Source organism: Belonocnema kinseyi, chromosome 6 (assembly GCF_010883055.1).
Source record: "Belonocnema kinseyi isolate 2016_QV_RU_SX_M_011 chromosome 6, B_treatae_v1, whole genome shotgun sequence".
Lineage (NCBI taxonomy): Eukaryota > Metazoa > Arthropoda > Insecta > Hymenoptera > Cynipidae > Belonocnema > Belonocnema kinseyi.
In genome coordinates this window covers 39,772,826-39,788,108 of record NC_046662.1, presented here as the reverse complement: position 1 = coordinate 39,788,108, position 15,283 = coordinate 39,772,826, and the positions used below count along the sequence as shown (strand labels likewise).

Sequence of the window (15,283 nt, the reverse complement as noted above, 5' to 3'; positions counted from 1 at the left end):
TTTTTTGTAGATTTTTCTTCTTTACTTTGTGTTAAAAATATTATTATTTAGTTAAAAATTTTATTATTTTGTTGCAAATTCAATAATTTTGTTGAAAATTCAAGTTTTTGCTAGAAAATTAATCTTTCTGGCTTGAAAATTAAACAATTTGATTAGACTTTTTTTCTTTCTTGTCTGGAAAATCTTTTTTGATTAAAATTCAATTATTTGGTTGAAATGTACCTATTTTGTAGAAAATTCGTAATATCGGTTTAAAAATTCAATTGTTGTTTGGAAAAATATTCTTTTTTGCTCAAAAATTCTACAATTTGGTTAATTTTTTTTCCTTTCTTGACTGAGAAATATTTTTTGGTTAAAAATTCAATTATTTGGTTGAAAAGTCGTCCATTTAGTTTGAAAATTTATTTCTTTTAGTAGAAATATTATATTTTTTGGTTAAAAATGCCACTTTTTGGTTGAAAAATAATATGGTTTGGTTAAGAATTTAACCATTTTAGTGGAAATTAAATTTTTTTGTTTGAAATATCATCTATTACTTTTTTTCTGAGAATTAATCTGTTTTGGTTGGATGTCATTTTTTTGTAGAATTTTCTTCTCTTTTTTTTTTAATGTCATCCTTTTAAATTTAAAATTCAACATTTTGCTAGAAAATTCATCCTTCTGATTTGAAAATTAAACAATTTGATAGACTTTTTTTTCTTTCTTGTCTGGAAAATCTTTTTTGGTTAAAATTCAGTTATTTGGTTGAAATTACCTATTTTGTAGAAAATTGATCTCTTTTGCTAAAAAAAAACTGCTAAAATTTGGTTAAAATTTTTTTCCTCTCTTGGCTGAAAAATATTTTTTGGTTAAAAATTCAATTATTTCGTTGAAATGTCATCTTTTTTATTTTAAAATTTATCTCTTTTGGTAGATGTACCATATTTTTTGGTTAAAAATATTACTGGTTAAAAATTAATCTGTTTTGGTTGAGGATTTAACTATTGATTGAAAATTCGTATTTTTGGACGAACTAAAGCTTTCATTAATTAGAAGTTAAAATCTTTTTTGTTTGGAATATCATCTATTACATTGTTCGTTGAGAATTTTGTTGTTGAAAATTCATCTGTTTTTGTTGAAATTTCCTTTTTTTGGTTTGTAAATTCAATAGTTTGGTTGCAAAATAACTATTTTGTTGAAAATTTTTCTTTTTTGGATGCATTAAACTATTTTTTATTCAAAATTAAAATCTTTTTATTTTAAATATCAACTGTTACTTTTATCGCTAGAAATTCATCTTTTCAGGTTAATAATTTAACTGTTTTCTTATAAAATTCAACTATTTGGTTAAAAAAAACTTTTTTGTTGAGTATTCTTAATTTCGGGTTGAAATTTGAACTCTTTTTTCGAAAATTCGTCCTTTTGTCATGAAAATTCAATAGTTTGGTTTAAAAAAATCAACTATTTTGTAAATTTGTCTTTTTGGATGCACTGCACTATTTGTTATTTGAATTAAAGATATTTTTTGTTTTAAATATCAACTATTACATTTTTCGTTGAGAATTGATTTATTTTTATGTTGAAAATTCATCCCTTTAGTAGAAATTTCTTTTTTTTTGTGGCTTGTAAATCCAATAGGTTCTTTGAAAAACCAACTATCTTGTTGAAAAGTTGTCCTTTTTGGATGCATTAAACTATTTTATATTTAAAAATAAAATCTTTTTTATTTTGAATACCAATTATTACTTTTTTGGTTATAAATTCATCTCTTCAGGTTTCATAATTTAACTGTTTTCTTAGCCAATTTAACTATTTGTTTTAAAAAAAAAACACTTTTTTGTTGAATATTCTTAATTTCGGTCGGAAATTTCAACTTTTTTGTCGAAAATTCATCCTTTTGGCTCGAACATTCAATAGTTTGGTTGAAAAATCAACTATTTTGTAAATTTGTCTTTTTGGATGCACTGCATTATTTTTTATTTGAATTAAAAAAATTTTTTTAAGTATCAACTATTACATTTTTCGTTAAGAATTCATATTTTTTGGTTGTAAATACAACTATATGATAAAAAGTGGAACTCCTTTCTTAAAACTTAATTTTTGTTGTGGAAGATTCATTATTTTAATATAAAAATCATTTCTTTGGTTGGAAATTTAACTATTTAGTTAAAAATTTATCTATATTGATGAAAATGCAATATTTTTACTTGAAATACTGTCGATTTGAATTTAATATTACTTCTTGCATGAATTTGATTTAAAAGAATTCATTTCCCTATTTTCGCGAAAAATTTTTTACAGCAACAGATCAGTTTTTAACTAGACAATTAAATTTTCAGGTAAAAAAAGATTTAATTTTCACAGAAAGAGATTAATTTTCAGCCCAAAAAAAGACGAATTTTCAACAAAACAGTTGAATTGTCAACTAAAAATGGATTTTCTTCCAAAAAATATGAATTTTTAACAAAATTCATAAATTTCTAACTAAACATTTCAGTTTTCTACTGAAATGATGAATTTTCGAGCCAAATATACAAATTTTCTTCAATCCAGTTGAATTTTCAACCCGAAAATGCAAATTAAAAAAAAGTTAATTTTTAAACCGAAACTAATTAATTTTGAAATAGACTGTTAAACTTTTAAGCAAAAAAAGATTCGTTTTATACAGGGAGAGATTAATTTTGAAATACAAAAAAGATGAGCTCCGACAAAATAATTGAATTTCTAAATAAAAAAAGTTTGTTATTCAAAGAAGAAACAATTGAACTCAAATTGTCGAATTTTCATTCCGAATGACGAATTTTCTACAAAACAGTTGAATTTTCACCCCATGAATATGAAATTTCAACAGAAAAGTTAACTTTCTACCAATAAGTTGAATTTTCATCAAAATAATTTAATTTCTATAATTATGAATTTTCAACCACAAAATGAACTTTTCAGAAAGTAGTTCATCTTTCAACCATAGGGTTCCATTTTTAATCTAAACAATGGATTTTTCACCAAAAAGACGAATTTTCAACAAATCATATCAATTTTCAACCAAATAGTGAAATTTTCTGCTAAATTGGTGAATATTTGAGCCAAAAATACGATTTTTCTACAAAACAGTGGAACTTTCAACAAAAAATTTGCATTTTTAAACGAAAAATATTAATTTTTAACAAGAGAGTTCTAATTTTAATTTAATATTACATCTCGCATGAATTTTATTTAAAAGAATTCATTCTCCTATTTTTGCGAAAAAATCTTCGGGTCCAAATTATTTTAAGCGATTTAGGGCATTTTTTAAATTTTAGTGAGAAAAAAAGTTAATTAGATAAAAAAGAGACCGACTGTGATTCCTGAAAATTTAAATATTTTAAATTAAATATGCATTAATAATCGTTTTTCCAGTAGGCCTTTCACAAAAGGAAAAGAAGCGAAATAGCATAAGTAATTTAAAACCAATTTACAATAATCGACCGCAAACACCTGAGTTTCTACATCCTAGTCCTGTTACTCATAAGTCTTCTAAAGAGGTGATTAGAAACGGAGTGACAAAAATTAGCATACCACCGAAAGAGGACGATATTAAAACGATGATGGAAATTATTGTGTCGACTGATTCAGACGCAGTAAGAGTAACATTTTTTTTCTAGGAGTTTATCATATTTTCAATATTTGGACTTTACAGGAAAAATTAAATTAAGTTTTTTTTTCAGGGTAGTAGTATCGAAACACACAGGAGGTTTGAAAACCTCTGCTTGGATCAACAATCTAAAGTTCAGAGACTTTCTGCAAGATCTCACAATTTTCAAAATTCCGAAAAGTGCAGTAAATTCACTTCTCTTCCAAATGAAAAAGAATTAACTAAGAAAGTTACTCAGATTACTGAAGAACACTTGTCTAATTTAGTGCCCGTAATAGCAGATTTAATGTCCCTTATTGGGCGTAATGTAAGTACAGTTTTTTTTTTATGAATTTATAAAATAATAAGATTCAATTAAAATATTTTGGATTTTCTTCGCTAACTGGCTAAAATAATATTTCGCAGTTACATTTCTAACCGAAAAGATTAATTTTTACAAAACAGTTGAATTTTTCCACTCAGAAGATTAACTATCAACAAAATCCATAAATTTTCTAACAGAAAAGACGAATTTTCAACAAAGTACATAAATTTTTAACCAAAAAGATTAATTTTCTACCAAAACAGATGCAGGGTTTATTAGATACCGGTTTATTAGATACCGGGAATTTTCTGGGACCGCGAAAAACCGAGAGATTTATTCCGATAATTTTATTTTTAAATAAAAATTTTAATGATTTATCAATAAAATATTTTTAATTCAAAATTTTAGGCCTTCCCTTTTATTATTTTTTATATTAAATTCAATAAATAAATGTTGCTAATGCATATATTATTTCTATTAATTTGTCTAAATGAATCAATTGTTAAGCTATTTAATTTGATATTTTTTAATTTAGAAAAAGAATAAGTATTTAATATTTAGCAATATTTCATTGTTCACTTAAGACGAGTAAATTGAAACCAAGTATTTAAAAGAGAACAATTTTAATTATTTTATTTAAGAAATGTTTAATTTTTTCGTGAAATTGTTAAATCTGGACATATAAATAACAATTGAACACTTATTTTTGGTAGAAAAAATTTGAGTATTTTTAAGACATATCTAGAAGTTTTCAAAAGATTCAAAATTAATTAAAAACTTGAAATGATTTCAAGTAATTTAAACGAAGTGTGTTAGCATATTTTTTCAGAACTTCTAAATATATTTTTAAATTAAACGATTTTTTCCTACAATTTTTGGAAAATCCTGCGAATTAAAAAACAAATCCTTAAAATCTTCCTGGTTCTTTTTCGATCATTTTTTTAATCTCTTAAAATCTTTTTAAGTTTTCTGTTACAATAATTTCTTGAATAAAAAATTCTTTTCAATGTTCCTAACAATCTTAAGAAAATGTTTTTATTCTTTTGAAGTATTTAGCAATTCTTAAGAAGGCACTACATTTTTTTGACAGTCGCAAAAATCGACATTTCTATAATTCGGCTGTTAGTATTTGCACCAAAATTGCGGTACGAAAACTTTTAAACTTCGTTTAAATTATACGAAATCATTTTAAGTTCTAAATTTAATTTAAATCATTTTAAAACTTCTAAATATCTCTTAAAATTACTATAATTTTTTTATAAATAATAAGTGTTCTATTGTTATTTATAAATTCAAATTTGAAGGATTTTTTTTAATTTGCAGGATTTTTTAAAAGTTGTAAAAAAAATTAAATTCATTTTAAAATATATTTAAAACTTCTGAACAAAATTTTTTAAATAATTTGCAATTTGAAAAAATCAAAAAACACTTCTAGATTTCTCAAGATTTTGAAAGAAAATTGTAAAGCTTTTCAAGGATGTTTGAACTTTTCAAGATAAAACTAATTTAACTTCTAAATTAAGAACTTCAATTTTAAAAGTTTGAAATTAAAAAGTTTTATTTTGAATGCTTTAATTTGTTGTTTGTTGTTTATTACTTTAAATGGAAAAATGTTTAGAATAGAGTTCGATTTTTTAAATTTCATTGGCCGTGAAAAATGTTTGTAAAACGGGAAAAAACCCGGGAAATGACCGAGAATTTTATTCTTCGATTAAAGCGGCCACCCTGAGATGAATTTTTAACAAATTTCATAATTTTGTAATCTCTTGGTTGAATATTTAATCTTAAAAAGTAAATATTTAACTAAAAATGAAGTATTTAAATTTTTATTTGAACGAATTAATTTTCGATAAAAAAATTAATTTTCTACAAAATAGATATATATTGTAAACCCGAGAATAAGAATTTTCAAAAAAAGTTCATTTTTAAAAAACAAAAAACAAGGAATTAAATCTTCAACCTAAAAAGATAAATTTTCAACGAAAAATATAATAGTTCATATTTCAATAAAAAAATTAATTTTAATAAATATTAATTTTCTACCAAACCAAACAATTTTTCAACGAATTTTTCAATTAAGCAGTTCACTTTTTAAACTTAAAAATATCAATATTTAACCAAAAACTGAGTCGTTAAATTTTCGTTCAAGAGAATAAATTTTCAATTTTAAAAAATGAACTTTCAACAAAATAGTTTTAATTTGTACTAAATATTTTAACTTTCTATTAAATTGTTGAATTTTGAAGTCAAAAAGACGAATTTTCTACAAAACCGTTAAATTTTAAACCCAAGAATATAAATTTTCAACAAAAAAAGTTCATTTTCTACCAATCAGTTTAATTGTCAACAAAAAAGTTCAAATTGCAGTTGAAAAAGTTAATTTTTATTGAACAAAAAGAACGAATTTTCAACCCAAAATGTTTAATCTCCAACAAAAAAATGAAATTTTAAGGAAGTAGTTCAACTTTCAACCATGGGGTGAAATTTTCAACCTGAAGGTAAATTTTCAACGAAAAATGTAATATTTGACCAGAAAAGAATTTTTTTTTTAAATGCATACATTTTTAATCAAATAGATGAATTTTCAACCAAGAAGAATAATTTTCCACCGAACCAGACCATTTTTCAACGAATTTTTCAATTAAACAGTTCAATTTTTAAACTTAAAAATATCAATATTTAACCAAAAACTGAGTCGTTAAATTTTCGTTCAAGAGAATAAATTTTCAATGAAAAAGATGAACTTTCAACAAAATAGTTTTAATTTGTACTAAATATTTTAACTTTCTATTAAATTGTTGAATTTTGAAGTCAAAGAGACGAATTTTCTACAAAACCGTTAAATTTTAAATCCAAGAATATAAATTTTCAACAAAAAAAGTTAATTTTCTACCAATCAGTTTAATTGTCAACAAAAAAGTTCAAATTTCAGTTGAAAAAGTTAATTTTTATTGAACAAAAAGAACGAATTTTCAACCCAAAATTTTTAATCTTCAACAAAAAAAAATGAAATTTTAAGGAAATAGTTCAACTTTCAACCAAGGAGTTAAATTTTTAACGAAAAATGGAATATTTGATATTTCAATTAAAAATATGTTTGTTTTAAATAAAAAACAGTGCATTTTAACTAACAAAAATGTATTTTCAACAACTGCTTGAATTATTTACTTTAAAAAATTAATTGTTAACCAAATTCAATTTTGAAACAAATAGTTGAGTTTTCTGTTGATTTGTTTAATTTTTGAGCCGAAAATTTGAATTTTCTACAAAACATTGGAACTTTCAACAAAAAATTGCATTTTTAAACAAAACAGATTAATTTTTACAGCAAGAGATCATTTTTGAACTAAAAAATTTGTTACTCAAAAAAAGAAAATAATTGAAATCAAACTGTTAAATTTTCAAGCCAAAAAGACGAAGTTTTGACAGAACAGTTCAATACTCAACGAAGAAATATGACTTTAACAAAATTATTGAATTTCGAGCCAATTAATTCAATATTGAATCAAATTGTTGAGTTTACAAGTCAAAAATACGAATTTTCAACAATTTATTTCAATTTTGAACCAAATATTTAATCAAATTTTTAACCAAAAAAGACTAATTCTATTAATTTCTAATATATTTCTTTCCCATTTAAGTGAAAAACGAGAAAAAGAGGGTTATATAGAAATTTCGATCATTTATTGAATCAAGAATAACATTTTAAATGAATATTAGGTTTAATTTTTAATTCTTTTAAAATATTAGTTTAGAAAAATGGAAATTTTCCTGAAAAAATAAAGTTAAATTTCCATTAAAATTTTTTTATTTTGGATCACACTTTAGAATTCGGAAAAAACATAAATTTAATACTTGAAAAATTTAGTGACACTATTTTGACACTATTTTATCAAATTTGTGATACTATTTACACTATTTTTTATCTTTATAAGAGATTAAAACCAGATTTTTGACCTTTTAATTTGGTTTTTTCTCATTTTCAGCCGAACGATTCAGAAAACAGATCATTCTCGTCAGTGCCTATGGAAACTCTTTTGGAAATTATTCAAAAGCACCAGAAGAACAATAATTCGAAAGGGAATTTGAGAAAAAGTGATGAGTGTCAATCCCCGACTTTAGGGTATCCTTTCTTCGTTCTCTGAATTTAATTTAATTATTTATAAGTTTTCCATTTTTTATTTATCAACCATTTTTTTTTATATTACAGGAACGTCAATGGAATGCGAACAGGGTCAAAAAATATGCAATTGATTTGCTTGAGGTCGGCAGACGATAAGAAAGAAGAACCCAGATTTATCGATGCATCGTGTCAAGCCAATGAGGATCAGAGACATAAATCTTTTATAAAAGTGAGTGAAGATTTATTAATTAAAATCATTTTAATTTTAAAATGCCAAATTTAGAAGTCTGATTTCAAAATTCAATTATTTTTCCGCATTTTCTAGGTATTTTTTTGCAAAAATTTCAGGTTTACTTTTAAAAAAATAGCAGACTAAAAAATAGACTAAATTTATTTTATATACAATTAAAAATAACTTGATTTTTATTGAATTTCAGACCAGCAAATTTAATTTTTTAACTTTTCTTGAATTGTCAGAAGGATATTTTAATTTTGAAAATTTTTATCAAATTGGAAAGAGTGAAAATTTGGCGATTTTTAAACATTTTTATTGAGTTGGAAGGGAGGAAATTTCGATTTTTAATTTTTTTCTTGATTGGAAGAGGAACATTTTTTTGTTTTTGAGATTTTTAGCGACTTGGGAGCAAGGCAATTTTTACTTTAAATTTTTTATGAACTGGAAGCGGAACATTTTTTTATTTTTAAGATATTTATCAATTTGGAAGGGAGAAAATTTTGGATTTCAAGTTTTTCTTAATTGGAAGAGGGTCATTTTTTTATTTTTTAACATTTTTATTCAGTTGGAAGGGTGAATTTATTTTATATACACTTTAAAATAAGTTGATGTCTGTTTCTTAAGCATACACTTTCAATTGAAAGAATTTCAAAATACAGTTTTGATAATAAGATTTTACAATTTTCATTATTTAATTTGTAAAAATTTAATTTGTAATAAAAGTTTTTAATTTTGATGTAAAAGCAACAATTGAGCAATTATTAATTTGAAACAACTTCAAATTAAAATCACTCAATTTAATTGGTTTTTTTTTTGATAAAAAAACGTTTGAATTTCACAGTTGTACTTTCAAAAAAGGGCAGAAATTTGTATATTTAATTTTTTTTCTTTTTTTCTTGAAATAGGACAAGGATATATTAAATTTTATTGAGATGGAAAGGAAGAAAATTTGTTTTCAGTTTTTTCATAATTAGAAGAGGGAAATTTTTCGTTTTTGAGATTCTTAGCGACTTGGAAGCGAGCACATTTTTTGTTTGATTTTTTTTTATGAATTGGAAGCGGAACTTTTTTTATTTTTAAGATATGTATCAATTTAGAAGGGAGAAAATTTTGGATTTCAAGTTTTTTTAAATTGGAAGAGATTTCTTTTTTCAATATTTTGATTATTTATTTCTGAATTGAATTTGAATTAAAAAATAATTTTAAATCAATAGATTCATTTAAATTAAAACCTTTTATTCAATTTTAAATCTTTCGCAAATATTGTTTCAACCAAAAATAATCAATTTTTAACCCATTTAGCTGGAAATTTTTTAATTAAAAAGCAATAAATTTACCAATCAAAAAGCGAATTTAAAAAAGAAAAGAATTTTTAATTAAAGTTATGGAATATTTAACTTGAATAGTATTTTAATTTGCAGTTTAAGAAAACAATTATTTTGAAACAGAAAAGAAACAAATTTAAAATAAATTTTCAGTAAAATAGTGCAAGTTCCTTTAAAGTAGTTCCTTTCCATTAAAAAAAAAACAGTTTTTTTTCAAGCAAGTAAATATATTTCCAACCTGAAAGATGAACTTTTAACTAAAATTATGAATATTTAACTGCATTAGTTGAATTTTCAACTAAAAAGGAGAAGTTTTAAATAATTAGATTAACATTCGAAGAGAAAAATTATTATCTGCCAAAAAAAGTCGATTTTTAATCCAAAAAGTCGTTTATTTAAAAAACAAAATTATTTAATTTGAAAACAAAATCAATGAATTTTCAATTAAAAATTTTTGACAAAACAAGACATAAAAAAAGATACAATTTCAACAAAAAATAAAATAATTAAATTTTCTACTAGAATAGATACATTTTTAGTTAAAAAATTTATTCTCAACGAAGTAGTTATATTTTTAAGAAATGATGAATTCTCAATCAAATAGATGAATCTCCCAACAAAAAATCAATTTTTAACAAAAAAAGTCTAACTTTTAACCGCTTAGTGGAATTTTCAAGAAAAAAAGGTACATTCTTAACGTAAAATGTTTTTAAAAAAATTATCTTATAATTCAGAAATATTTCCTCTCCAAAATATTACTTCTATTCTAAAAACTACTTGAAATATTTTCTTTTTTTTTTTAATTTGGAAGAAGTAACTTTTTAATTGTGACGAATTTTGACTTGTTCTTCCCTGTTCTAAATGAAATTATCGTCCATTACCGAAATTTCCTGTCCTAAAATAAAAACTATAATTATTTTTACTCATATGCCCTGCAAATGTAAATAAAACAGAAATCACTTTTCTAAATTGACAAAAATTATTAAAATAATGAAAACATGAATTTTGTTACGATCAGAAGTAAATTCCCGGTTTTTTAAATCAATTCATGGTCATTTTCCGGGCTTTTTTAGAGATTTTAGAGTGCTAAATTTAAATTTAAATTTTTCCATTTTTTCAAATTTTAATTTGTGAATGAAACTTTCAAATTTTAATGTATAAATAACAACTGAACAATTATTAATTTTAAACAATTTAAAATAAAAATGATTTCACTTGAAAGGATTAAAGTATGTTTAAAGAAACGTTTGAATATCGCAATTATACTTCTGAAAAGAAACGGAAGAAATTCTGGTACTTATATTTTTACCAAATTGGAAGAGGAATTTTTTGTTGAACATTTTTTATTGAGTTGAAGGCTGGAAAATTTTGTATTTTTAATATTTTCATTGAATTCCAGACGAGCAAATTTTATTTTAAAAATTTTTGTTGAATTGTCAGAAGGATATTTTAATTTTGAAGATTTTTATCGAATTAAACAGAATGAATATTTGGCGATTTTTTTCTTTTATTTAACATTTATATTGATTTTAAGGGAGGAAATTTTGTATTTCAATTTTTTTAAATTGGGAAAGGCTATTTTTTAGTTTTTCATCCAGTTCAAGGGGGAAACTTTTTATTTTCAATCTTTTTTTTGAACTGGAAGAGTGAATTTTTTTTATTTTTCAACATTTTTATTGAGTCGGAAGGGTGGAAATTTCGATTTTTAATTTTTTATGAATTGGAAGCGGAATATTTTTTTAATTTTTAAGATATTTATCAATTTGGAAGGGTGAAAATGTTGGATTTCAAGTTTTTCGTAAGTGGAAGATGCACTTATTTTATTTGAAACATTTTTATTGAATTGAAACGGAAGAAATTTTGGTTAATAATGTTTTGCTGAGTTGGAGGAGGCAAATTTGTTCTTTTTAAAGATTTTTATTCAGTGGACGGCAGCACATATTTTTACCAGAAATATTTAAACTGTTTGATTTATAAAATGTAATAGTTCGAATTATTAAAATTAAGTGACCGTGGAAAATGTTTGCCAGTCGGGAAAAACCAATTAAATTCAATTAAAACAATTACATTATTTGGTTGAAAATTTAATTATTTGGTTAAAAGTTTAATATTTTGTTGAAAATTCAACAATTTTGTTAAAAAGTCATCCTTCTTGATTACAAATTCAACTATTTGGTTGACATTTTTTTTCTTTCTTGACTGATACATCTTTTTTCATTGAAAAATAAAATATTTTGTAAAAAATTATCTTTTTGGATAAAAAATCTTATATTGCTTCTTTGGTTGAGTATTCATTATTTTTTGTTAAAAATTATATTATTTCGTTGAAAATTAAAAATTTTTTTAAATTTTAATTTGTGAATTAAACTGTTAAATTTGAATGGATAAAAAGCAACTAATCAATTATTAATTTGAAACAACTTATGATTGAAATAATTTAATTTGAAAGGATTAATGTATGTTTTAAAAAACGTTTCAATTTAACAAATTGTACTTCTGAAAAGAAAGGGAACAAATTTTGGTACTTAATTTTTTAGAAAATTGGAAGAGGAATTTTTTTGGTACATTTTTATTGAATTGAAGGCCGGCAAATTTGGTATTTTTGTTATTTTTGGTTTTTCTTAATTGGAAGAGGGTCATTTTTTATTTTGTAACATTTTTATTCAGTTGGAAGGGTGAATTTATTTTATATACACTTAAAAATAACTTAACTTTTATTGAATTCCAAAGTAGAAAATTTAATTTTTTTAATTTGTGGAATTGGCAGAAGGATATTTAATTTGGAAGATTTTTATCGAATTGGACAGAATGAAAATTTGGCGATTTTTTTATTTTTTAACATTTTTCTTGAGTTGGAAGGGAGGAAATTTAGATTTTTATTTTTTTTTCTGATTGGAAGAAGGACATTTTTTTGTTTCTGAGATTTTTAGAGACTTGGGAGCAAGGCAATTTTTGGTTTTAATTTTTTATGAATTGGAAGCGGAACATTTTTTTATTTTTAAGATATTTAATAATTTGGAAAGGAGGAAATTTCAGTTCTTATTTTTTTTCTTAATTGGAAGAGGCAAATTATTTATTTTTTAACATTTTTATTGAGTGGACAGCGGTAAATATTTTTTAACAGAAATTTTTAAACTGTTTAGTTTTTAAAATGTAATAATTCGAATTTTTTAAGTTAAAACAAAAATTTCTTTCTTGAATTAAAAATCTTTTTTCACTGAAAAATAAAATATTTTATAAAAATTCATCTTTTTAGATGAAAAATCTTTATTACTTTTTTGGTTGAGAATTCATTATTTTTCGTTAAAAATTATATTATTTGGTTGAAAATATAAGTTTTTAAAAATTTTAATTTGTGAATGAAACTGTTAAATTTCAATGAATAAAAAGCAACTGAACAATATTATTAATTTGAAACAACTTAAGATTTAAATAATTTAACTTAAAAGGATTAATGTATGTTTTAAAAAACGTTTCGATTTAACAAATTGTACTTCTGAAAAGAAAGGGAAGAAATTTTTGTATTTAATTTTTTCCAAATTGGAAGAGGAATTTTTTCGGTACATTTTGATTGAGTTGAAGGCTGGAAAATTTGGTATTTCTAATCTTTTTATCGAATTTCAGACTAGAAAATTTAATTTTTTTAATTTTTGTTGAATTGGCTGAAGGATATTTTAATTTCGAAGATTTTTATCGAATTGGAAAGAATGAAAATTTGGCGATTTCGATCTTTTTCAAGATTTTTATTGAGTTTAAGGGAGGAAATTTTGGATTTCAATTTTTTCTAAATTGGAAGAGGCTACTTTTTTAGCATTTTCATTTTCAGCTTTTTAACCCTTTAACTTTTTATTTTTAATCTTTTTTCTGAACTGGAAGAGGGTATTTTTTTAATTTTTTAACATTTTTATTGAGTTGAAAGGGAGGAAATTTCGATTTTTTATTTTTTTCTAGATTGGAAGAGGGACATTTTTTTTTGTTTTTGAGATTTTAAGCGACTTGGGAGCAAGGCAATTTTTTATGAATTGGAAGCGGAACAATTTTTTATTTCTAAGATATTGATCAATTTAGAAGACAGAAAATGTTGGATTTCAAGTTTTTCTTATTTGGAAGAACATTTTTATTGAGTTCCAACGGAGGAAAACATTTTTATCTTAATTGGAAGAGGCAAATTATTTATTTTTTTACATTTTTATTGAGTGGACGGCGGCATTTTCATTCAGTTGAAGGAGGAAACTTTTTATTTTCAATCTTTTTTATAAACTGGAAGAGTGTAATTTTTTGTTTTTCAACATTTTGATTGAGTTGGAAGGGAGGAAATTTCGATTTTTCAATTTTTTTCTTGATTGGAAGAGGGACATTTTTTTGCTTCTGATATTTTTAGCGACTTGGGAGCAAGGCAATTTTTTGTATTAATTTTTTATGAATTGGAGGCGGAACATTTTTTTACTTTTAAGATATTTATCAATTTGGAAGGGAGAAAATGTTGGATTTCAAGTTTTTCTTAAATGGAAGAGGCACTTATTTTATTTTAAACATTTGTATTGATTTCCAACGGAGGAAATTTTAGTTATATTTTTTTTCTTAATTGCAAGGGGCAAGTTATTAATTTTTTTATCATTTTTATTACGTAGACGGTGGAAAATATTTGTTACCAGAAATTTTTGAACTCTTTAGCTTATAAAATTTAATAGTTCGAATTAAAAAATTTTTTTTACTAAAGCTGTCACCCTGAAAAAGTCCAGTCAATTAAATTCAATTTAAAAAAAAATCCTACTGATCGCAGACTAATTTACCAACAAATTTCTTGTGACTTTATTAATTGTTGCAAATGTAAAGGAATTTTTAATCATTTTTGCATTCTGAACAATTCTCATTATTAGTAAAAAATGTCTGAACAGTTTGAAATTATTAGAATAATTTTTTGATTAATTAACAAATAAATTTGTATGATTTCGGAAATTCAAAATTGGCCGTAAAGTACTGAAACAATTGTTGAGACTTTAAACAAAGTGCGACTAAAAAATACCAGTGATATTTTCCCAATTTAATTTTATAATCTACTTCTTTTGATGATTTCATTTAAATATCAATTAAAATATACATTTTATTGAAAGGATGGTCTAATCGAGCTGAGATTTTCTGAAGATCTTGAAATGCATCTTCTCGAATACAGACATGAGTATCGATCATCATCTAAATCTAGTCCAATGTACTCTAGTAAATCTCAGAACGAACCTTGGGACGTCGTAGCTTGGTAAGTACATTAAAATTAAAATAAATAATTAATATTAATTATTGGACACTTTGCAGAGCTGATACTTGTATTATTTTAATGAATTTTGCAAATTTTTCTTGAATATCTCTACTATATTATTTCAAAAATAATTGACGGATTCTTCCAGAAACCGATTTAATACCGACCTTATTTTCTCAGGATTGCTGATAAACTAGTCAATGAATTGATCGTCGATTTGTCAAATGAACTGCAGATGGATGACGTGATAAACAAGTTATTCGAGCTAGAGTTTCAGGAATTCTAACTAATGCGGATTTCCTTTCATACGTCGTAATGTAAAAATATATATTTAAAAAAATGCGTTTGCGAGGAAAGGATGTACATTTCTGATGATTTATACCTTGAGCGTAATGTTTATTGTAAATAAACAATTAACATTTTTAATATGTA

General features: G+C 23.5%; 1 protein-coding gene across 2 annotated transcripts in view; it reads left to right on the top strand.

The window, feature by feature from the left end:
* Positions 1-15,283, top strand: part of LOC117174505 — a 31,613-nt gene extending 16,330 nt beyond the window's left edge. Inside the window, exons 5-10 of one of the 2 annotated variants that reach the window (XM_033363684.1) lie at positions 3,379-3,596; positions 3,684-3,917; positions 7,901-8,037; positions 8,125-8,266; positions 14,712-14,851; positions 15,032-15,283. In XM_033363684.1, coding sequence (XP_033219575.1) covers positions 3,379-3,596; positions 3,684-3,917; positions 7,901-8,037; positions 8,125-8,266; positions 14,712-14,851; positions 15,032-15,137 — 977 coding nt within the window. In that variant the 3' untranslated portion in view covers positions 15,138-15,283. Of the gene's footprint in view, positions 1-3,375; positions 3,597-3,683; positions 3,918-7,900; positions 8,038-8,124; positions 8,267-14,711; positions 14,852-15,031 lie in introns of both variants that reach the window. The other variant, XM_033363683.1, reaches the window with a different exon arrangement.